At 41.7% G+C, this 22,834-nt stretch overlaps 1 protein-coding gene across 4 annotated transcripts in view; it reads left to right on the forward strand.

Moving 5' to 3' along the window:
- Positions 1 to 22,834, forward strand: part of COL8A1 (collagen type VIII alpha 1 chain) — a 156,820-nt gene that overhangs the window by 126,973 nt on the left and 7,013 nt on the right. For 3 of the 4 annotated variants that reach the window (XM_043892568.1, XM_043892572.1, XM_043892569.1), the window contains exon 3: positions 21,938 to 22,268. In XM_043892568.1, coding sequence (XP_043748503.1) covers positions 21,941 to 22,268 — 328 coding nt within the window. In that variant the 5' untranslated portion in view covers positions 21,938 to 21,940. Of the gene's footprint in view, positions 1 to 687; positions 863 to 21,937; positions 22,269 to 22,834 lie in introns of all 4 variants that reach the window. The other variant, XM_043892570.1, reaches the window with a different exon arrangement.

Below are 22,834 nucleotides of genomic sequence, written 5' to 3' on the forward strand. Positions count from 1 at the left end.
CAATCCAAAAGTTCCTTTAACAGGTGCAGGAAATACCCACTTCTCTATCCAATCAGAACTTAGAACGAAGCAAACAGCCAGCCTTTGTGTCTCTATAGACTGTGCACTCATTGATAACTACAGGTAGATGGGGAGAAAAGTGATAGATTGGAAGTTGAACAGGAGGGTGGGTAGATGATAAACATATATCAAAAGGAATTTTCTTCACATATTCATGAAAATGCTTTGTTATTTGAGTTTGGTAGTGGCTAGAACATGTAGCGTTCAGCCGAGAGAATCTGATTCCTCTAAAAAGAAAGAAACTCAGAATATTATTATATGCTAAATAATATGTAGTTTGAGGAATGCTTTGCCTGCCTCAGACTTCTCATGGATAACTCATTATTTTTTTAATATGCTTCTGTATAAGGCCAGACGTTCATAGAGATAATTCAAAAGTTATGTTAGCTATGCAGTGTCTTCCATTTGCATTCTTCGCAAGTCTTGTTGAGACTGATATTAAAATAAGTTTGTTTTTTGTGGATGCACATCAAGGACTAGAGTGTAGAAGGAGCCCAATCACACACTGGAAGGTGGAGAGAAGCCAGCATGAGATTGTAAAACGGCTGGCAGTTATCCTCCAAGTGAGTTGGTCAGCCCAGCACACATGAACAGGAGCTGAATGTTTCCTTGTGACTAATTTCACAGAGATGGAAACTGAGCCAGGGAAGAAGTCTGAGCCGTCGCCTGCTCGGCCAGCCAACCGCTCTAGACTGTGAGTCATTCCAGGACAGGGACCTCATTCTCCACGCGCTGTTGTGTCTACAACACCTGGCACTTGCTAAGCACCGAACAATGTTGAATGGACGGATCAATGAATTAGGTAATTAATGGGTGAAAGCATCACTCTGCAGCCTTTATATCGTAGAATTCCATCCCCAGCTGAGTACGGGGCGGGGGGGGGGGGGGAGGATGTGGAAGTTGTTGTGCAAAGAAAGACAAATGACCAAGGAGTGTTTCAGGGAAATTTTACAAAGAGAGGAGCAGTAACAGGTGTGAGGGTCTCCCCCTGTCCTTGGCATGTTCCAGGCAAAGGTCATACATAAAAGTCCAGCAGGCCTGAAAGTCAGGCTTCCCAGAGAAGAAACTGCTCTTGGCCTGTGAGGCATTTAAACTGTGTGACGAGGGACACACCAGCCCTTCCCCTGGTGTGATCAGAGGCTGAGATCAAATAGCTCGATGATGTGGCAGAACTTTGGCTCCAGCCCCCTCCTGGACACGCAGCAATCGTGGCTGAGGGGAGCACTGACACATCTCGGGGAGACAGGTCCTAGCCTTGCACCTCCAGCTGAACAGTGCGGTGAGATGCTGTTGGGATTTGCCCCATCCATATTCATGTTTGAGAAACAAGTACCTCTCCTGCAATCCGCCCACCATGCAGGAGACCTGGGTTCGATACCAGGGTTGGGAAGATCCCCTGAAGGAGGGCATGGCAACCCACTCCAGGGATTTGGGGGAAAGGAGGGCTGGGGTCTGAGTCTTGCAAATGACCAAGGTTGTTCATCTCAAGCATGCTGTGCCTGGGCTATAGTCAGTTTCCTTGGAACTTTACTGGAGGGAAGCTTTCTTGAACACATGAGCTCTGCCTCTCAGCGATGATGTGGTAGACAAATTTCATCATGCCATAATGACCAGCCCTTCTCTCCAGGAGCTGCTAGAGATTCTTCATGGTAAGGCTAAGCTTCATGCTTCTATCTCATGCCTCTGACTTCCTCGAAATACCTATTACCTTGTACCTCCATCTTACTATCTACCCATTCCCACCTAGGGCAGCCCCCAGAGCTCCTACACTGTCCAGGCCCCGTTCTTCTAAACTGCCTGAGTCCCAGCGCCTTGGGCCCTGTTTGTTCTTTGTTATAGATCAATCATCTGTCATAAAAAAAAAATCTTTGGAATGTATCCGTTTTCCCAGGTTCTGGAACTTTAACAGAAATTTCAGGTACTCTGCAGACTTATGGAGGAGGCATTTTGGTCCCAAGTAGGGATGGGTTCCTTTTAAAGCCACCCCAGTCATCCCATATGGCCTTTCTTCCTTACTGATAAGAACCCTGCCCTTGAATCTAGTGAAGAGAGAAGATGATTTGGTTCCTGTGCCCCACTGTGGCCTTTGAACATATTAGCTTTTATTCCCTCTTAGGTTCAAAAGACTGGGCTTCCCTGATGGCTCACCTGGTAAAGAATCCACCTGCAATGCAGGAGATGTGGGTTCGATCCCTGGATTGGGAAGATTCCCTGGAGGACAGCATGGCAACCCACTCCAGTATTCTTGCCTGGAGAAACCTCATGGGCAGAGGAGCCTGGAGGGGTGCAGTCTGTGAGGTCGCAAAGAGTCAGACACGACTGAGGGAGTAAGCTCACAGAAGCAGGTTCAAATTGGGCTGATGAAATTGTAACCACCAAGTGGGAATCAAAACCCTGGAAAAGAGAAAAGGAATTAGGGATAGAGTTGGGAAAGGACAAGGGAAGAGAAAAGTATAAGAGAAAAGGGGTAAACAGGAAGTAGGATCAAGACAGGAAGCAAGATCAGTTTCTTTGCATTTTTTTCAGACTTTGTCTTTGTCTTGGGTTGCCATTGAGGTGTGGTAAAGAACCTGCCTGCCAAGGCAAGAGATATAAGAGACTCAGATTCGATCCCTGAGTCAGGGAAGATCCCCTGGAGAAGGAAATGGCAACCCACTCCAATATTCTTGCCCAGAGAATCTCATGGACAGAGAAGCCTGGCAGGCTACAGTCCATGGGGTCACACAGAGTCACACATGACTAAAGCGACTTAGCGTGCATGTCATTGAGGTGGAAGTGATATCTTAGTTCTGCTTGAATCTTTCATGGTCCCTAGCATGGGGGTTCAAAAACTGTCTGTGGAATGGGATAAGTAAGAAAATTAAAGTGGTGTGTGGTAATGACCTCAGTGAAGTGGGTCATGGGTCCTGGGGACACCACCCCAATCCCCATTGCATGTCATCTGGTCAACATCACTTATTAAGCAAACCAAAGAAGGGAAAAATGAAAATCATTTATTTTAGTGGTAATTTCTATGGCAATAGCTGAAGCCCTCTCTCTCCTGGGATTTTTTTTCCCCCCTCAATATCCAGATTCTATTAATCTTACAGCAGAGAAGCTAGAAGCCTACCAAAGCTGAGTGGCTTACCCAAGGCCACACAGAGACAAACACTGCTGTCTCCCAGCTCTCAGGGCAGGAACTGTGAGAAGGGGGAAACTGAAGCCATAGGCTGTTCTGTTCCAGAGCAGACACAGATTAAGTACAAGATTCAGATGAATTAATACACTTTAAAACAAAACATGGAGAAAGTAAAAATAAATTATAGACTACACAAAACTGAAAGGGGATCGTGACACCTGATCCTGAATCTGTTTGCTATTAGGGTGGAGAACAAAATAGTGCTTTGCTTACTGGAATTCAGTCACACTTTCTATTTATTATTTATAAATTTAAATATTTATAAGGGATACAAGGAAAGTTCACACAGGCCAGGCTGGGCCTCTTTATAATGCAAACACCTTTCCAATGGGGGGAAAAATTATTGAAAGATGGTGAGTTTGTTGTCTGACAGTATCTCCCAGACATTTTTTTATTGTTAGCAAAACTCCCTTGGAGTGTAACTTAAGAGTTTCAGCAATGGTAACGTTAAAGCAAAGGGAAGGAAAATTTTCGATAAGAACCAAGCTGCCCCAACTCCCCCTTTATTTTCGAGCAGAACCATCAAAGAGCAGCTAACGGAAATATACTTAAGTGGCATTCATTCACCCCTGAGAGGACTCTCCAAGAGTTTTATTGCTACATAAGAGAGCGCCATAAACCAGCAGGAGGAGAAAGCAAAGAAAATAAGTCTGGCGAGTCGTCCTGTGTAAGAAAGTGAGAGGGTGGTTAGTAATGTGTCCTTGGCCGGTTTCCACGGTCAGGAGACAGAAATTCATGCAAGGATGTGGCCCGCGACATGGGCCATCCCAGAGAAAAGAACCGTGGGACTTTGTGAAGTGTTATTGAAGCGTTCACATGAATGTGAAATCATTACATGGCCATCCCTCCTCCTCCTTCTCACCTTCCATCCAATTTCATGTTAATACTTGACTCCACAGCCTGTTGCCTGACACCTTCCAGCATCTGGCATAATTAGGACAGAACAGAAAAGGACTAGACTGGGTAGAGCCAAGGACAGTGAGTCTTTAGACTTGAAAGGAACATTAAGGATCATTTAATGCGACACTCTTGGTTTTCCAAACAAGGAAGTGGAGGCTCAGAGGTTACTTTTATAGAGGGCAAGAACTTCAGAGATTTTTCACTTGAGCTCCAGAGTCTAAGTTGAATGTTAAGATGGAGGATTCACAAAACTGCTTCCGTGATTCTGTCATTCAACTCAGGCCAAGTCTAAGACCTTATATAGACCATATGTAGAGCAGCCATAGAGACTCTAACAAGCATCCTACGATGAATGACAATAATCACCAATCTTGAGACTAGGTTACCTTCAACCAACCCTTCCCCATCTTTACAAAGTTTGTATTTTTAAATCAAAAAGAGCACTCAATTAACTTTTAAGTCAGAAAAGCTATTATGTAGGATTTTTCCTTCTTGTGATTAGGCAGCAGACACTAGAACACAAAATCAGGAGTAAGAATAAAAACAGAAGACAGAGAGAATTATGTTGATCCAGTATTCAAAAACCTTAACATTCTCTCAGCCTTCACATCACCTAAGACCTTATTTGAACATTTAGAAAAGGCAGGAGGGGAGGGGATGAAAATATGGTATCATTCATATACTTGTTCAATAAGCTTCATAAAGTCTACTCTGTCCACAGTTATGAACTAGGTGCAGAGAATTCCCAAAGACAAACGTCTGACGCCAGGGTTTCAGACACTTCAGAGTGCTCTTACGTGGAACTTCCTGCCCCCATAACCAGCTCCTAAAATTTACCACCATGTTCAAAATAAAATACATTACAAATTTCATTTGGAGGGAAATTAATATTTTCTATTGAAATAAGTGTTCATGGCTAAAAGATGCTTAGAGATTTATTTGGTATTTTGAATTTGAGGTTACTATTTTGCACTAACTATAAAAGAAGCATATATTGAATTGAGTCTGTGTTTTTTCAGATATAAAAGTGAAGGTGTTAGTTGCTCAGTTGTGTCTGACTCTTTGCAACCCCATGTACTATAGCCTCTAGGCTCCTCTGTCCATGGGATTCTCCAGGCAAGAATACTTACCTGGTTGCCTGGAGTGGTTGCTATTCCCTTCCCCAAGGGATCTTCCCTACCCAGGAATTGATCCCAAGTCTCCTGCATTGTAGGCAGATTCTTTACCGTCTGAGCTACCAGAGAAGCCAAAACCCAACATAATCTTGAATTCAGCAAGGATCTATGGTGGGAGTAATATGAATCTTTCAGACACAAGTCTTAGAATATTTGTTGTTGTTGTTGTTTAGTTGGTAAATTGTGTCCAACTCTTTTGTGACCCTATGGATTACAGCACTCCAGGCTTCCCTGTCCTGCACTATCTCCCGGAGTTCACTCTAACTCATGTCCATTGAGTTTGTCATGCTATTGAACCATCTCATCCTCTGCCACCCCTTCTCCTCTTGCCCTCAATCTTTCCCAGCATCAGGGTCTTTTCCACTGAGTTGGCTCTTTCCAACAGGTGGCCAAAGTATTGGAGCTTCAGCTTCAGCATCAGCCCTTCTAATGAATATTCAGGACTGATTTCCTTTAGGGTGGACTAGTTTGATCTCCTTGCTGTCCAAGGAACTCTCAAGAGTCTTCTCCAACACCACAGTTCAAAAGCATCAGTTCTTCAGCACTAAGCATTCTTCCCTGGTGCCTCAATCGGTAAAGAATCTGCCTGCAATGCAGGAGAATCAGGTTCGATCCCCGGGTCAGGAAGATTCCCCTGGAGAAGGGAATGTCAACCCATTCTTGCCTGGAGAATTCCAAGGACAGAGGAGCCTGGCAGGCTACAGTCCATGGGGTTGCAAAAAGTTGGACACCACAACTGAGCAACTAACACACTCACACACAGCCTTCTTTATGGTCCAGCTCTCACATCTGTACATGACTACTGGAAAAACCATAACTTTGACTATACAGACCTTTGCTGGAAAAGTGATGTATCTGCTTTTTTAATACACTGTCTAGGTTTCTCATAGCTTTCCTTCCAAGGAGCAAGCATCATTTAATTTCATGGCTGCAGTCACTGTCCACAGTGATCTTGGAACCCAAGAAAATAAAGTCTGTCACTGCTTCTACCTTTTCCCCTTCTATTTGACATGAAGTGATGGGACCAAATGCCATGATCTTTGTATTTTGAATGTTGAGTTTTAAGCCAGCTTTTCACTCTCTTCTTTCACCCTCATCAAAGGTTTTTTAGTTCCTCTTCACTTCCCTGGTGGTTCAGCTGGTAAAGAATCTGCCTGCAATGTGGGAGACCTGAATTTGATCCCTGGTTTGGGAAGATCCCCTCAAGAAGGGAAAGGCTACCCACTCAATATTCTGGCCTGGAGAATTACATGGCCTGCATAGTCCATGGGGTCACAAAGAGCCAGACACGACTGAGCAACTTTCACTTTCACTTTCTGCCACGAGAATGGTATCATCTACATATCTGAGGTTGTTGATATTTCTTCTGGAAATCTTGATTTCAGTTTATGATTCATCCAACCCAGCGTTTTGCATGATGTGCTCTGCACATAAGCTAAATAAGCAGAGCAACAATATATAGTCTTGACGTACTTCTTTCCCAATTTGGAACCAGGCCGTTGTTCCACATTGGTTCTAACTGTTGCTTCTTGACCTGTATACACGTTTCTCAGGAGCCAGGTAAAATGGCCTGGTATTCCCATCTCTTTAAGAATTTTCCACAGTTTGTTGTGATAAAAGGGTAAACATTAAATGAATGTTATAATAAATGTTATTATTATTCCTAAACTCCCTGAAAATAGTATGAAAAGATTAAGCTTCTAAAGAAAGTGATTGTAAGCTGATTATTTTTCTGACCTGAAAATAATTCTATTATTAACTTGTGAATCTTACTTCCTTCAACAGTAAGACATATCCTAAATCCTGTAGCCGCTCCAACAAGGCCAACTTTCTACTACCACTGCCTAGAGAAATGTCTTTGCTTCTCCGAATGCCATAGCCAAAGCCCTTCTTAGTCAATACAAAAACAGGCTGCAGAGCGGCCAGTCCTGTGTGGGATACGAAGCAGGAAGGGACCCAGAATTTGAACTAGTGCTCACGTGACAAGCAGGTGGGGGTCCAGGCTGCACTGAGGGGTGGGAATTCTGACACTACTTGTTATCCACATAGTAGGATCTTCTGTTACCTGACCTGTCCTGGTATCTCAGGCAACAGGACAGTTGGGCAGCCTAGTTTTTATAATAGGTCAGGAGCAAAGTAAAGACAAGAGTCTTTGTCTTTTCAAATTGTTCAGAAACAGGACTGCAATAAAGTTAAGTGTGGGGGAATAAATGCTCAGAATCCCCCCTCTGCTTCTCCTCCTTCCCCCTTCCACTCCTCCTCCAAATAGTAGCTAACACCTACCTATATAATGCTAGCTACATCTGAGCACAGTTCTCAGCATTTTACTTGTATTAATTCTCTTCCCACCCTCAATAGCCTCGTGAGACAATGCTATTATCATCCCCAATTTATCAAGAGGAAATGGAGGCACTGAGAGGTTAAGCAACTTGCCTGAGGCCACAGAGCTCGATAGAATTAGAAGGCACGTGATCAGGATTGAATTCAAGCAGGCTAGCTCAGGGCTGCTGCTCTCAACCACTCTCCCCTACAGTTGCCCTTTAACTGTTGTAGCTGCCAACGTCTGTTTCTAGATTATAGCCTCTACTGCCCTCTTTACTCCGCCAAACAATGCCCATTTATTCTTCAAACCTCAGTTCTAACACTGTCCCTCAAAGACCTCATGTCTGACCAACCCTGCCACCCATGCATCGCAATCAGGTTGAAGTCTTTTTTTCTTTTTTGTCTCTATTGAAGCACTTACACCAGATTAAGATCTAACTTTCAACAGTTGACTAGAAACTTCTTGAGAGTAGGTCCTTGTATTTCACTTATTTTTATACATCGCCAGCCACTAACATGTGCGGATTCAGCCTCTTCAGTCATGTCCGTCTCTGTATGGCCCTATGGACTACAGCCTGCAAGGCTCCTGTCCATGGGATTCTCTAGGCAAGAATACTGGAGTGGATTGCCTTGCCCATCTCCAGATCTTCCTGACCCAGGGATTGAACCCAGGTATATCTACCTGCATTGGCAGGCAGGTTCTTTACCACTAGCGCCACCTGGAAAGTCCCAGCCACTAACATGGTAGTGCCTAAAAATTCAATATATAAAGTGTTGGGTTTAATATTAATAATTAAGCTAATCAACAGCCACAGTAGAGAGAAACCATGCCAGGAGTTAGAAACTGTAGCAAATAAAGGCAAGGGAATCCCCTATACAATATTTTAGGACGAGAGATATGTTAGAAACCATCTGACCCCAAAGGCATGCAGCAGCCCAACATTTGGATTCTGCCTGCAGAGAGGTATTTCTTTTTTTCTACCAGACATTATTTTTGTTTAAATCAATCCAAAATTTCAAGATGAAGGGGTTTTACAAAATGTCCCAATTTGTGGCTTGTCTTGAAAAACTGGAAAACCTGCCCAAACCCGGCACACAAGTGAGTGTGTTGAACTTCTGCCCCGTTAGACAGGGCAGAGCTCCCTAGTTCACCGAAAACTCTGGCTAGCCAACTCCACTCGCTCCCCCGTCTCCCTGCTTCCTCCGGGTATTTGGACTCCCTCCCCTTCTAATTCATTCCCCTCATCTTACAGTTGAGGAAGAGGAGGGCCTGAAAAGCACAGGAATATATCCACGACAGAGCAGTGGCTGCATATACCCCATGTCTCTCATCGCCAATTCAGTTTCCCATTCCCACCAAGTCCTGAGAAATGGCATTTGTGAAGCACGGTTATTAGTCCAATCCCTCATTTTTTTGTGAATTCTTTGTGCCCTGTAGCGAGGTTTGCTAAAAAAAAACCCAAAAAACCCGAAAGTCTCTTCCACACTCCCAACCTCCTCCACTTTAGCATTTCCAAGAACTGGCATTTGTTACATAATTCCTTGTCCTTTCCTTTCTCCACTTCCATTTTCTCTGAAAAATGTTTGGTGGATTAACTGTGAAAACCTTATGATTTTCCTCCCAGACAGCACATCCATCTCTTTCTCCCTCAAAATAAATTCCACCCCTGAAAGAAGTAGAACTTCCAATACCAAGATAGCTGTGGTTTAGTTGCCTCAGCACTTTGCCTCTGTTCAAAGGACAGGATGCTACCACACAGGCTAATTATCTAGATGAAGCCATGGTTGAAAAGTGGTGGATTTAGAGACTGCCCTTTCTGTGGCTGACAATTTATCACAGCTTGGCGTTTTAGGCTTAGCCCCAGGTTGAGAGCGAAATTTTTTTCATATTTAAATTCATTTTTGGGAACAGTCCTATGGACTGATCTCTGCTACTCTTGAACCACACAACAGAGAAAAAACAAATTCACATTTTTACTGCCTGAGAAATTGTCGAGTTTTTTTTTTTTTTTAATTCTTATATAGTTCAGAAATTTCCAGGGGTACATGTTGCAACTTTAATAGGATTGCTGTTCTGACTGGAGATTAGCCAAGTGAGTGTGTGTGGGCATGAGGGGGGAGCAATTTTAAAAGAAATTTATTAATTATTTTTATTTCCAAGTGCTGTTGATTTGATTTAATGTTTTGCCCATGTGTGATAGAAACTCTAGAGCTTAACTTTTAACATCAAGTCATTCAAGGTTATGTGACTCAAAGTAATTTTAGCTAAATAAGACTTCAACAACGGAATCCCTTAAATCACTAGTTCAAAAGTGGGGGAGGGGGATGTTAATTGGCAGCCTCACGTCCTCTATCTCTTGCCTTTCAATCCACGAAGACACCTATGTACCCATATAGTAATTTCATTAATAAATATTTTAGTATTATGAAAGATAGGAAAGGCTAGGATTTGTTGGTCAGTCGAGGGAATTTTTGTTTCACAGTTTCCTATAAAAATACTAAAATGAACAGTCTACTTCCATAATGGCTGGCTAATAAAAAGAAAACGCGAGCATGGGAAACTGGCTTGCTTGCTTCATCTTCTGGATATGCTGATAGAGTAAATACTAAGTGCCAAGCAGAATGGGGCAGAGACAGGAGACCCTTCTGTAATTTTCAGTCCTTCGTTGCCACCATCCTAGGAAAGTACTGGGAGCAGCATCCACGTAGCAAAATCACTCCCTGCCCCCTGCTTCCGGGGAGAGCCCGTGTTGGCTGGGAACTGACCCTGCTGTACTTTATATTTCAACTTGCTCAGTTTTCAAAACCTCGACCAGAGCCACCTCATTTGGGTGTCACCTGATCTCTCTACTTTTCTTGAGTAAGATGCTGAGCAATGGTGAAGCATCTAGAAGAATATGCAGAACTACAGAAAAGTAGATAAGGCGAGAGCTTCTAATATGGCAGCCTTCCTCAGAAAAAGTTGGAGTCTAAAGACAAGCCATCTCCTCCTCCCAATCACTCCCTCCCACATCTAGAGGCTACTCCAGGACCTACATCTAGAGGCTACCCTAGGACCCACACCTAGACGTTACCCTAGGACCTACATCTAGAGGCTACCCTAGGTCCCCAACTTCTACAAGTTCAAGACCTGGATAAAGGTCATTCAGGAAATAAGTTATGTGCCTTCGTCTTTTTACCAAATTTGGTTTAAACTTTCTAGCCTCTGTAGCCTTAGATATTTTGGAAATGAGTATAATTTTTTTTTCATTTTACTTTATTCAACTCACTCATGTTATTTATAAAGAACAATTTCTACCACAAATACCAAATTTTAGCTATGCATATGACAAAGACATTGCTGAATTTTGTTTGGTTAAAATTCATTTGTAATCCCATTGGTCTATACAAGAGTTCAGGATGAAATGAAAGTGTCTGCAGTGAACAAATGTTCCATGAAATTTACATTTTTTTCCTTCTAATTTTACTGAGATATAATTGACACAGAGTACTGTAAAAGTTTAAGGTGTAGAGCACAATGATTTGATTTATATACATCATGAAATGATTTCCGCAGAGGCTGAGTGAACATTCATCATCTCATAAAGATACAAAAGAAAACAAAAACAAAAATTTTCCTTGTGATCAGAACTCTTAGGATTTACTTCCCTAATGACTTTCACACATAACATTCAGCAGTGTTAATTGCATTTATCGTGTGTACTTATTTACCTCATAACTGGAACTTTGTACTTCTGTGTACGTGATATTTATATTTTACAAAATACATTATTATAGTTATTTGCTCAAGATAAATATTTTCACAATGTCCAGTTCAATATTATGTCAGAAAAGACTTCCTCACACATGTCTCTCTCTTGCAATGGCCTGAAAACACATTATTTTACATTGTGTCATTCACATAAACCATAGTAGTGCAGAGAAGGCAGAAAGATGCTTGTGTGGATGGTAGAGTTCTTTCCAGCCCTCCTTGGGTCACACCAGGAAGGAATTTGCCTTGCTACACATTCCCAGGCTCATGGAAAGGTGAAGGCTTTATCCTTAGGAAGCTCTCATCTTTGTCTACTAAAGACCTGCCTCTGAATTTTGGATCCCCCATTTTTCTACGTCGTACTTATTCACTGCCTACTTCTCCTTCCTGAGATGCATAGTTTGTATTCATTTGTCATTCCTATGACAGGAGGCATACATCAATCCTTGCTGAATGACTCTGGGGGACATTTTGAGCCTATATATTGTAAAAAGGTTTTTTCATTTATAGCCACTTTTTAAAGATTTCTCATTAAGCTTCCATTTTTAGTAAATCTTTGAATATGGTATTAAAAAGTTATAAATCACTGTTTTATCTGTAAATGTTATTTCTTATTGAGGTTCTTCCTTTGGTTTCTTGTCAGGTATAGCTTATTTCATTAGAGAAATACTTGCAGGGGTCTGTTCAAACTCTTCTTGCTCCATCTCCACCTGTAAGAAGATGAGGAGAGTAAAATACTGAAAGATGTGTGAGATGACATTGCAAAAGGCCTAAACATGCACCTTCGTGAAAGCATTTGTCCATGAAGTGTGGATTTGTTATTCGGGTTCACAGCTACCCTGGCATTTTAGGGCTAGAGGGGACCTTGAGATCATCTAGCCAGTGTCCCTGTTCTGCAAATGAGGAAACAGATGTCCACTTAGGGTAGTGACTTGCTTAGGTCAGAACCAGCATTTAGGTACCATAAACGATGATGTCTTCATATTATGGGAAGAAAAGCTAAACAAAACAAGACAGGATTCTGCTTTAGCACTTCCCTTTTAGGGGTTCTCTCAAGAGTTTTAGAAACTCTTTGGCAGCTGACATGATCTCAGTTAGAGAAACAAAAGGAGTTAATTGCAGACTTCAAGTATGTGAGCTATTATTTTAAGAAAAATTTTCTCCAGATGTTTCCCACCTCCTTTGAGAATACAAAAGAGGAAATGAGTTTAAAGTTCAGCAAGTAAGATTCAGATTAGATGTTAGGAAATGCAGGTCTGCGAAGCCTGCAGTTGGTTACTTGGGAAGGTTGTGAAATCTCTTCTGGAGGACGTGTGGAATGTGGTGGTTGGCCATCCGTTTCAGAGGGGTTATGTGGGTGGCCTGTTTCTAGGGCAGAGGACACAACCTAATTGACATCTCAAGTTCTGTAAGTCCCGAGAGGTCATGCTCTGCTTATGGCTGGTAGGTGGGGTTGTTGGCTCCTCTTAACTATAGTAGATTCAGGATTCATCAGTGAGGCACATATTCAAGCTCGATTTTACATATATATATCAGTCCTAAGAGGTATAATTGGGCAGATTGACTAAAACTAATGAATGCTTATTGGATTTTCTGCCCACTGCCTTTACTGGATTGACAGACTAAAATCTGATGGTTTAGTTTCTTTGGGTTCCATCTCAGCATATTCACCTTGCCATCATTAATACCTCCCAAGCTTGTGTCCCTAGTCCAGAAAGCAAAAAGTAAGGGATCTAGTCCAGGATCTTACACTATATAACAGGGAAACTCTTTATTTCAATGAAAAAGGCAGCCTTGAAATTTGGAGGACAAGATGGAAAAAAGTGGAAATATAGTTAGATCTGTATCTGGTTATTTAATATATTGATGAGGCTCCTAACAATAATCAAATAAGAAATACTTTTTAAAAATTTTATTGCAATATAGTTGATTTACAATGTGGTGTTAGTTTCAGGTGTGTAGAAAGTGATTCAGTTTATTTATATTTATGTCTATAATTTATATGTTTATATATAATTTATATATATATATAATATATTCTTTTTCAGATTCCTTGCCTTTATAGGTTGTTATAAGATATTTAGTGTAGCTCCCTGTACTATACAGTAGTTCCTTGTTGGTTATCTACTTTATATATAGTTGTGTATATATTTTAATTCCACACTCCTAATTTATCCCCTCCCCTTCTTCCCCTTTGGTAAACATAAATTTGTTTCCTGTCTGAGTCTATTTCTGTCTTGCAAATAAGCTTATTTGTATCACTTTTTAGTTTTCACACATAAGTGATATCATATGATGTTTGTCTCTTTTCAAGTAAGAATTTAAACTTTCTAACTTGGACTGTAACAGTCTTGAATTTCAGTAAAATAATCAACTATTAATATATGAATACAGGATGGGGAGATACCATATGAAAGAGTTTAGCATTAAAAAAAGCCGAGTAAATGGATGAAAGATTAGTGATTTGTATCTGAAATATGTTCATGGTGCTGGCATAAAGTAAGTGCTTAAACACATAGCTAATATTATTATAACTTCGATGTTTATTTTTTTTTTCTTCCCCCAACCATTCTGCAGCTCTGGTTTTCTCAAATATAGTCACTGATTTTGCCCAGTGCTAATACGGAGCAGTTCTGAACTATTTGTCTACCTACCCTCAAAAATGCATTCCCCCAAAGAATTAGGTTTTCTGAAGGTGTCATCAGAAGAATAAGAGTTTCAAAAAGAGACTCACAGACTTAAAGAATGGACTTATGGTTGCTGGGGGAAAGGATGAAGAAAGGGATAGTTAGGGAGTTTGGGATGAGCATGTACATACTGCTTTATTTAAAATGAATAACCAACAAGTACCTATTGCATGGATCCCTGCTCAGTGTTATGTGGCAGTCTGGATGGGAGGTGAATTCAGGGGGAGAATATATGTGTATGGGCTAGTTCCTTCACTACTCACCTAAAACTATCAAAACATTTGTCAATACCACAATGTTAATACATAATACAATGTAATACATAATAAGTTGTTTGTTTGCTTTTTTTTTTCTGAAAAAAAGGGAAGTTTATTACTGACTCGAGCCAGGGCTTTCTGCCGCAACCATCACAGTGGTGCAGGGTCAGAAAGCCCATAATAAGTTGTTAATACAGCTATCGTTTCAGTTCAGTTCAGTTACTCAGTCGTGTCTGACTCTTTGCAGCCCCATGGACTGCAGCATGCCAGGCCACCCTGTCCATCACCAACTCCCAGAGTTTACTCAAACTCATGTCCATTAAGTCAGTGATGCCATCCAACCATCTCATCCTCTGTTGTCCCCTTCTCCTCCCGCCTTCAATCTTTCCCAGCCCCAGGGTATTTTCCCATGGGTCAGTTTTTCCCATCAGGTGGCCAAAGTATTGAAGTTGCAGCCTCAGCGTCAGTCCTTCCAATGAATAGTCAGGACTGATTTCCTTTAGGATTGACTGGTTTGAGAACTCCATGAACAGTATGAAAAGGCAAAACACAGCTATACCCCAATACAAAATTTAAAGCTTTTTTAAAAAAAGACAGAAGAAGAGTTTCTTCATCTCTGAGGACACGGAGGAGGGATTTTATAACAGGTATCCTATTATAAACAAGAAGAGCTCAACTGAAATTATGTTTTCCTTTCTTGACTCTTCCTCCCCTGGAGATCTTTCCTCTCTTTGTCACGCAGCAATCCCAATCTCCTCCAGATTTCCCAACCAGGCCAACTCTCTGTACCCTCTATTAGTATTGTTTCTATCTTTCTTTAAAACACAGGTGCCAGCCCATCCAAGTGCAGAAGGCTCAATTTCTACAGTAAAGTGGGTTTCAGGGCTCATCATCTCAACATCCGTACCGCCCTCTCTTTTGTTTTCCTCCATATCATCCAACACACCATACATTTGTGTTTTTGTTTAATTTGTGTCCCCATCAAAGCATAATACTCAAAATGTTAAAAACACAATTTTCATTTGTACATGAACATGTCAAGGTTTAAATAACGACAAAGTCAATTTGAAATAAAATATTAAAACTCTGCATTTTTCATTGTAATGAGCAGATAAAAAGTATGCTGAGATAATGTTAAATTTGACAAAATTAGCATTAGAATACTGGTTAATATTCTAAAGGGCAATAAAACCATAACCTGAGTGGGTTTAATCAACATATAGAGTGGTTAATGCCTTGTAATACTAATAAATTGTGCAACAAGTTACATATCCCTAGTTTGATGACCCTAAGGTGGGTTTATTGGCATGGCAATAAAAGATCATGTGACCATCTATCTTTTGCCTTAGCCAATTTGGCGATACATTTCTTTCAGCCTTCTCTACCCCTCACCAAAAGTAAGCTACCTGTGCACTGCCAGTTATGAATCAAAAAAGGTGGATCTCCCCTACAAGCTGCTCAGATAATAAAAATAGCAAAAAAGAAAAAAAAAAGCTGCACAAGAAGGTAGTCAGCTGCCTTAGGAATATTTCCAACATAATTAATATTCAAGTAGGAAATATGCAAGACTTCTGTCAACAACTGTTGTAGGAAGGATTCCAAACTGGGAGTCAGGCTGAATTCGATATTTTTCTAAAGCCCCTATCAACACTGCAAGTTTTTATTGTAAGGGTTTGTTGATAAATATTGAGGAAGTCAAAGAATATCACACATTTTCCTTGTTCTCAGGAAACACGATCATATTGAGGTCTCGTGGGAAAAAGTAGAAAAAAGCATAGCATTGATTGGGACTGCATTTAGCTTTTTGTTAAACTTTCACTAGTGCTAGCAGAATAATGATGTCTGAGGAGGTAGGCAGGGAAGACTTTACAGAAGAGGTAGGCATTGAGCCTACTAGAGGAATTATACGTGTTATGGGCTGAGTTGTGTTCTCCTGAAAGGAGGGGAACATACTGAAGTCTTAATTTCCCATACTTCAGAACATGACTGCCTTTGGAGATAGGGTCTTTAAGAGGAAATTAAGTTAAAATGAGGCCAAACCGCTGGGCCCTAATCTCATGACTGGTGTCCTTATATGAAGAGGAGATTAAGCCACAGACACACAGAGGAAAGACCAGGTGAAGGCACAGGGAGCAGACACTCATCTACAAGCCAAAGAGAGGCGCCTCAGAAGAAACTCACCCTACCAATACCTTTATCTTGGACTTCTGGCCTCCAGCATTGTGAGGAAATACATTTCTGTTGTCTGAGTCACTCGGTCTGGGGTCCTTTGTCCCCAGCAAACCAATACAGTTGGGCTGAAATCTGGAGAGGGGTTTAAAAAGAATAAGGATGCTGGTGGTCCAGGGGCTAGGACTTTGTGCTCCCAGCGCAGGGAGCTCGGGTTCGATCCCTGCTCAGGGAACTAGATCCCACATGCCGCAACTAAAACAGTTCGTGAGCTGCAGCTAAAGACTCCACATGCTGCAGTGAAGAACAGAGATCCCAAGTGCTGCAGCTAAGCCCTGGCACAGCAAAAAAAAAAAAAAAAATAGAATAAGAATCCTCTAAAGAGAACAGGATACCCTCAATAAAGAGGTCAAAATGAGGACTGACATAGATGAGGAACAGAGTTTTGAAACAGGGGTTTACATTAGTGGATGTTGTATAAAACTACCTTGGAACTAATATAGCTATCTCTTGTAACTAATAGGACTCTTTTTTTTTCCAGTATTGTGTTTAAAGAGAGATAAATAAAGCTTTCAATCCTCACACCCCTATCCAAAACTTACTTCCTCAGAGATGTCTTCCCCTCTCACCCTTCCAAAACAGCATCTGCCTCCCCAAGGCATTCCCACGCACTTTCCCCATCTTTGTTTTCTTCACAGCATTTAAATCTGAGGTATTTGGGTTGTTGTTTAGTTGCTCAGTCATGTCTCTTTGCGACCCCATGGCCTGTAGCCCACCAGGTTCCTCTGTCCATGGTATTTTCCAGGCAAGAATACTGGAGTGGGTTGCCATTTCCTCTTCCAGGGGATCTTCCTGACCCAGGGATCGAACCCACATCTCCTGCAATGTAGGCTGATTCTTCACCACTGAGCCACCAGGGAAGCCCCCAAATCTGAGATTACAAAATTTACGTTTAACTTGTTAATTACATGTCTCCCCAGACTAAACTGTGAGTTCATGAGATCAGGGACTTACCTAATTCACTTCTCTTTCTTCAATCTCCAAGCAGTTTGTAATGATTAGTAGCTGTCTCATAAATATCCGTATCCAGTGAATGAAGTGCCCTGAGAAGTGTAATCAACCGTGAGAGAATTTTCTAAACAATCCTGCTGAATACTGGAGGAGTAGGGTGCTGCTTGACTTTCCCCTGTTTTAGGTGTGAATCTGAAGGCCTGAGAAACTACAAACCCTGTGTGACAGGGTGATTTGGGGGCACAGAAGGGGCAGAATGAGAGAAGGCTTGTCCACCACAGACGACACGCACACGCATACATACACATACAGACATGCCGGGAAAGGGGACGCTGTCCGTGGGAAAGGCAGAGTTGGATTTAGCACAAGGACTGATGAGATGGTCGGATGGCATCACCCACTCGATGGACATGAGTTTGAGCAAGCTCCGGGAGTTGGTGATGGGCAGGGAGGCCTGGCATGCTGCAGCCTGTGGGGGTCGCAGAGTCAGACACGACTGAGCGACTGAACTGAACTTGAAGGCTTAAATACTTACACATTCTTTCGGACAGCAAGCCATAATCTCATGAGGATCAACATACTAAGAAAACGCCGAAGAGCGTCTAAAATAATACATATCACACTATTCTGTTATTTACATTGCAGGTTTCACATGAGGAAACTGAAACTCTCTGCAGCAGCCCAGCCCAAATACAGGGAAGCATTTAGGGCTGTTCAGAATGTTAGGACTGGCAACTCCCACCCCAGAATGAATAACTGTCTTGGTTCAGCTGTTCTGTTTTCCCATTTTTAACAAGTACATTTTAATGGCCATTATTGTTTTCTTCATGTTAGGTTTATCATTATTGCAGTTAACCTCACATTTACTTTGGCTAGCATCTTTCTTTGAAAGTCTTTTGACGTTTCAGTTGGTTTTGATTTGTCTCTTTGGTCACACTCCATTAATAATAAATGTGAATAGTGCTTTTCGGCCTACAAAGAATTCATATTATCATGTGTGCCCTTCAGTAGTGCTGTGGGAGAGGCAGAGATCATAATTTCTGTTTTACAGGCAGGGAAACTGAGGCACAGTGAAGATAAGGGACTTGCAGAAAAGTCATGAACATGCAGACTGGCAAAGCTACACCTCAGCTCCTGGTCTTTTGGCTTCTTCTACAATGTATGACATGACACCCATCACTAAGTCTGCCTGGCTGGCAAAAATCCAGTGTCCACAGACAGTATGAATGTTCATGTTCACATGCACACACATACCACATATCAGTTTCCAAATAGAAATCCAAGAAAACATCAAATAGAACTCACAGGATTATTGCATTCTACACCCTTGGTTGGGGGGGTAGGAAGAGGCAAGAAAACCCACTACCACCGTTTCTCACCAGCAGGAATTCTGAGGCTCCCTCTTCCCACCAGGAGTCTGTACAGCGTTACACAAGCCTGATATTCTTCTGAGTGATTTGGGGAGAACCTCCGCAACACTTTGACCACCAAAAACATCCTCAGGGACAAGAGGGAAATGAGTAAGGATAAGTCAAGTGCTAAATTCTAACCAGGGCCCCTATGTAAATATTCACGCTACAACTGAGCGGAGTTTATTTAAATAAAGATCCAGAGAAATGGCAGATGGCAGACCAAAAGGGGTGGTTTTCAGGAGAAACAGGCCAAGTCTGTGAGAGGAAATAATCACAGTCGAGCAGAATTCCGGTGGGCCTTTGATACTGAACTGGCCTTCTTCTAGGAATTCGCCCCTTTCCAATGCTCCGGTGTTTCACTAGGCCGTCCTGGTTTGAAGCTTATTAAGTAAATCCAACACATCCACTGAATTGAAGGACAGGTGAAGGACCAGGCCTGCTAACTTATTACAAAGGACAATTTTAGCGGTGAATAATGAAACTCATTAACCACCAAAGGTAGAATTAAGTCCCAGGTACACATCACCAGATATTACCATGCTATTTCGAGTAAGGATTACCATTGTCAACTCCCTAATGACTGCCTGAGACACCGAATGTTAGAATCAGATGGGGCTTAGAGAACAATTGAGTCTCATTTTTAACCAAAGAAGAAGCTGAAGGGATCTGTTCAGATACACAGAATTACGATGAATTTATGGTCTTCTGCATGAAAATAGTAAGAAATAGTGGTGTGTAGAATAAGTGTAGTTTGTCTTAAGTGGGTGCATATTAAATGTGCATCTTCATAGATTATCTCTTGGAAAATACAAAGGAAAATGTTACTTCAAAGGGAAGGGATTTTAGACACTAAAGAACGAAAGTGAGGGGAAAATTTACTTTTTCCTGGTATCCTTTGCTGCTCATTAATAGGTTACACATCTGTCACTCCTACTAAAACAGTTTAAGCTTCTTGATGGCAGGACCCATTGACCATATTATAGTTATCCTTGTAATCCATGGACAGGTATCTCACTGTGTCTGGTAAGTACTCAATAAGCCATTGCTGAGTACTTAGAACAGATGTTCTTTTTTCATCTAAAATTAATTTGACTATTACCGGGTATAAATCAGTATTAATTTTGTGAGTGTTTCCAAATGATTTATAACAATTAATCGCTCTTATAAGGACATAAAATAACAGCTGTCTTCTCCCATTTATAATACACTTGAAACAAACAGTTCTTAAAGACTATTCCGATTTATGAAATGGAGAAAGTTTTATAAATCTTTTTGCTGACAGGTATTTCTTCATTTTTTCCTCCCCGAAGGGGAAGAAATGATTAGTATATTTTTAAAAAATTGTAATGCAATGAATTTAATGGTAAAGCTTCTTATTAACTATTTTCTTAGGTGCTTTTTATTAGTCAGTTCTATAGCCTGTTCACACTCTTAGCATTACATTTGAATAAGATGTTGCATTGTCAATGCACATTTTCTGAGAAGTAGAAAACTAAGATCCAGGATTAAGTAAGGCAGAAACAAAGAAAACAAACTCTCAGGAGAATGGAAATTAAAATTCGTAGACACAAGTTTACTCAAAGTTTTCCAGAAGACATTTACATTAAGCATTGTGAGAAACTTGCCACTTCTCCTCCAGCCCCCCACCCCTGCTCTCCGTGTCTGTCTGTCTGTCTCTCTCTGCAGCCTTACCACAACACTCTACTTTGGTAAGCCCTTTAACAAGATGTGAGAACAAAGCTTTGTGTGTGGTTTTAGATCTGGGAGTCATTGAGCTGACCTCGATGTGCACCACACTTGCCCTCTAGTGGGAATTCGTGAGAACTGCAGTTCCCTGGGCTGTTCCACTTTGAGCCCTTGGCGTCTCCAAACAGATGTCTTCTCAAGCTGTTTTTAATAAACAGATAAGCCCCACTTATATTTATTCTATTAATTACTAACTTTCAAAGGGTGCTGTTAAAAGGCTTAAAAACAGTTTATCCTTGTGAGTTGTTTAAACATCTTTCATTTATGCAACAAATTTGCTTTGAAAACTCCTTTCTTTCATAATAGTACAAAGAGAAACTTCAGTGATCTCCAGGTCCAATTAACTGAATTCTAAACAAATGACTTCACAGTACATAATTAGAAGAAAGAAATGGTATCCTTGTGTGTATGTAATTATAATGGCGATTTTTTTTGTTTAATGACATTCAGGGCTGTCACATGAAGTACCTTCTTTCCAATTCAGATGTCTTTGGTTTTCATTGTCCTTGTTTGCTCTTTAACCTTTACACATGCTTATAACCCCACCAAGTTCAACCAAGGCCGAGATTTCTTCAAGCTTTTTGCTCTGCCATCCTCAATGCACAGTTTTCACTCTATAGCCCTAGACATGTCCACTCCCCCTTTACAGCCTTTTTGGAAGCTGTGCCCATTACACCTACACCCAACAGGCCAGAACTTTGTCACATGGCCACATCTAAATGAAACATCTTCGGTCTGGGCTTGCTTCGCTCCAGCTTAGAGTCAGAGGTGCCAATACTGTGGAAGAAGGCTGAGGTCATGTTCAGAGACAGCTAGCAGGCTCCCCATAGCCTGTTTTTGTTTGGTCACTAAGTTGTGTCTGACTCTTTTGCAACCCCATGGACTGTAGCCCTCCAGGCTCCTCTGTCCATGGAATTTTCCAGGCAAGAATACTGGAACGTGTTGTCATTCCCTTCTCCAGGGCATCTTCCCGGACCAAGGATTGAACCCACATGTCCTGCATTGGGAGGCGGATTCTTTACCACTGAGCCACCAGGGAAGTCCCCGCCCATAGACTACAGTCTCACCAATTGCCTTCATTTGGTAGATCCTACTCTTCCCTGGGTTTTGTCTGTTTTCTATTGAAAGGTGACATTTTCCCTTTCATTTGTCTTCCACTCATGAGGCTCTGCTGATAAAGACTGCGTACGCTTCCTTTTCTTTCTCAAGTAAGCTCTGGTCACCTGGCCGGCCGGTTTTCACCATCTGGGTGCGTGTCTTCCCCCACAGGTGATGGCTGGGCCACATTCCCCTCTGCAGCTGCTGGGAGTCCTGCTCACCCTTTCCGTGGGCTCCGTCCGGCTCATCCAAGCTGGTGCCTACTATGGAATCAAGCCGCTGCCACCTCAAATTCCCGCTCAGATCCCACCGCAAATTCCGCAATACCAGCCCCTGGGCCAGCAAGTACCTCATATGCCTTTGGGCAAAGATGGCCTGAACGTGGGCAAGGAGCTGCCCCACATGCAGTATGGCAAAGAGTATCCACACCTACCCCAATATAGGAAGGAAGTTCAGCCGGCACCGAGAATGGGCAAGGAAGCGGCGCCCAAGAAAGGCAAAGGTAACACGCTTCGGTACTGCTGTGAAACAGCAGCCTCCCCAAACCCCACGAAATGAGGTGGGGGTGGCGAGAACTAAATTTTGGGTGTTTTTATTTCAGCCTGTATGTCTGACTTTCATTAAATGCCTACTGTGTTTTAAACGCTATCCTTGAAAAAGTTCAACTCATAAAGAAAGACATAGTTACCATTTTATGTTGTGCTTTAATTCAACAGCATCAAATGGCACAAGATGGATTTAATAACAAATAGTTCATTCCCTGATTCATTATTTCTTTATCCAAACACACCGCAACTAATGAGCATCTCTTCCAGTGTCAGGCTCTCAGCTAAACGCTGAGGGATAAAGCACTGAAAAAAATTATATATATATATGATGTCAGTCTTCAGAACTAGGAGAGAAATGTGGTAAGAACCTGTGGTGTTAAAAAAGAAAATATGTAACTAGATGCCAGATAAGTGTGCTCTTAAGACAGCTCAAAGGAAGCTGCTACACATGTCAGTCAATAACCAACAGAGGGAGCCTGAAGAGCACAGACAGCGTCTAGCGACGACACCTGAAAACCTC

The sequence above is a fragment of the Cervus elaphus genome, chromosome 31 (genome assembly GCF_910594005.1).
Source record: "Cervus elaphus chromosome 31, mCerEla1.1, whole genome shotgun sequence".
Taxonomy (NCBI): domain Eukaryota; kingdom Metazoa; phylum Chordata; class Mammalia; order Artiodactyla; family Cervidae; genus Cervus; species Cervus elaphus.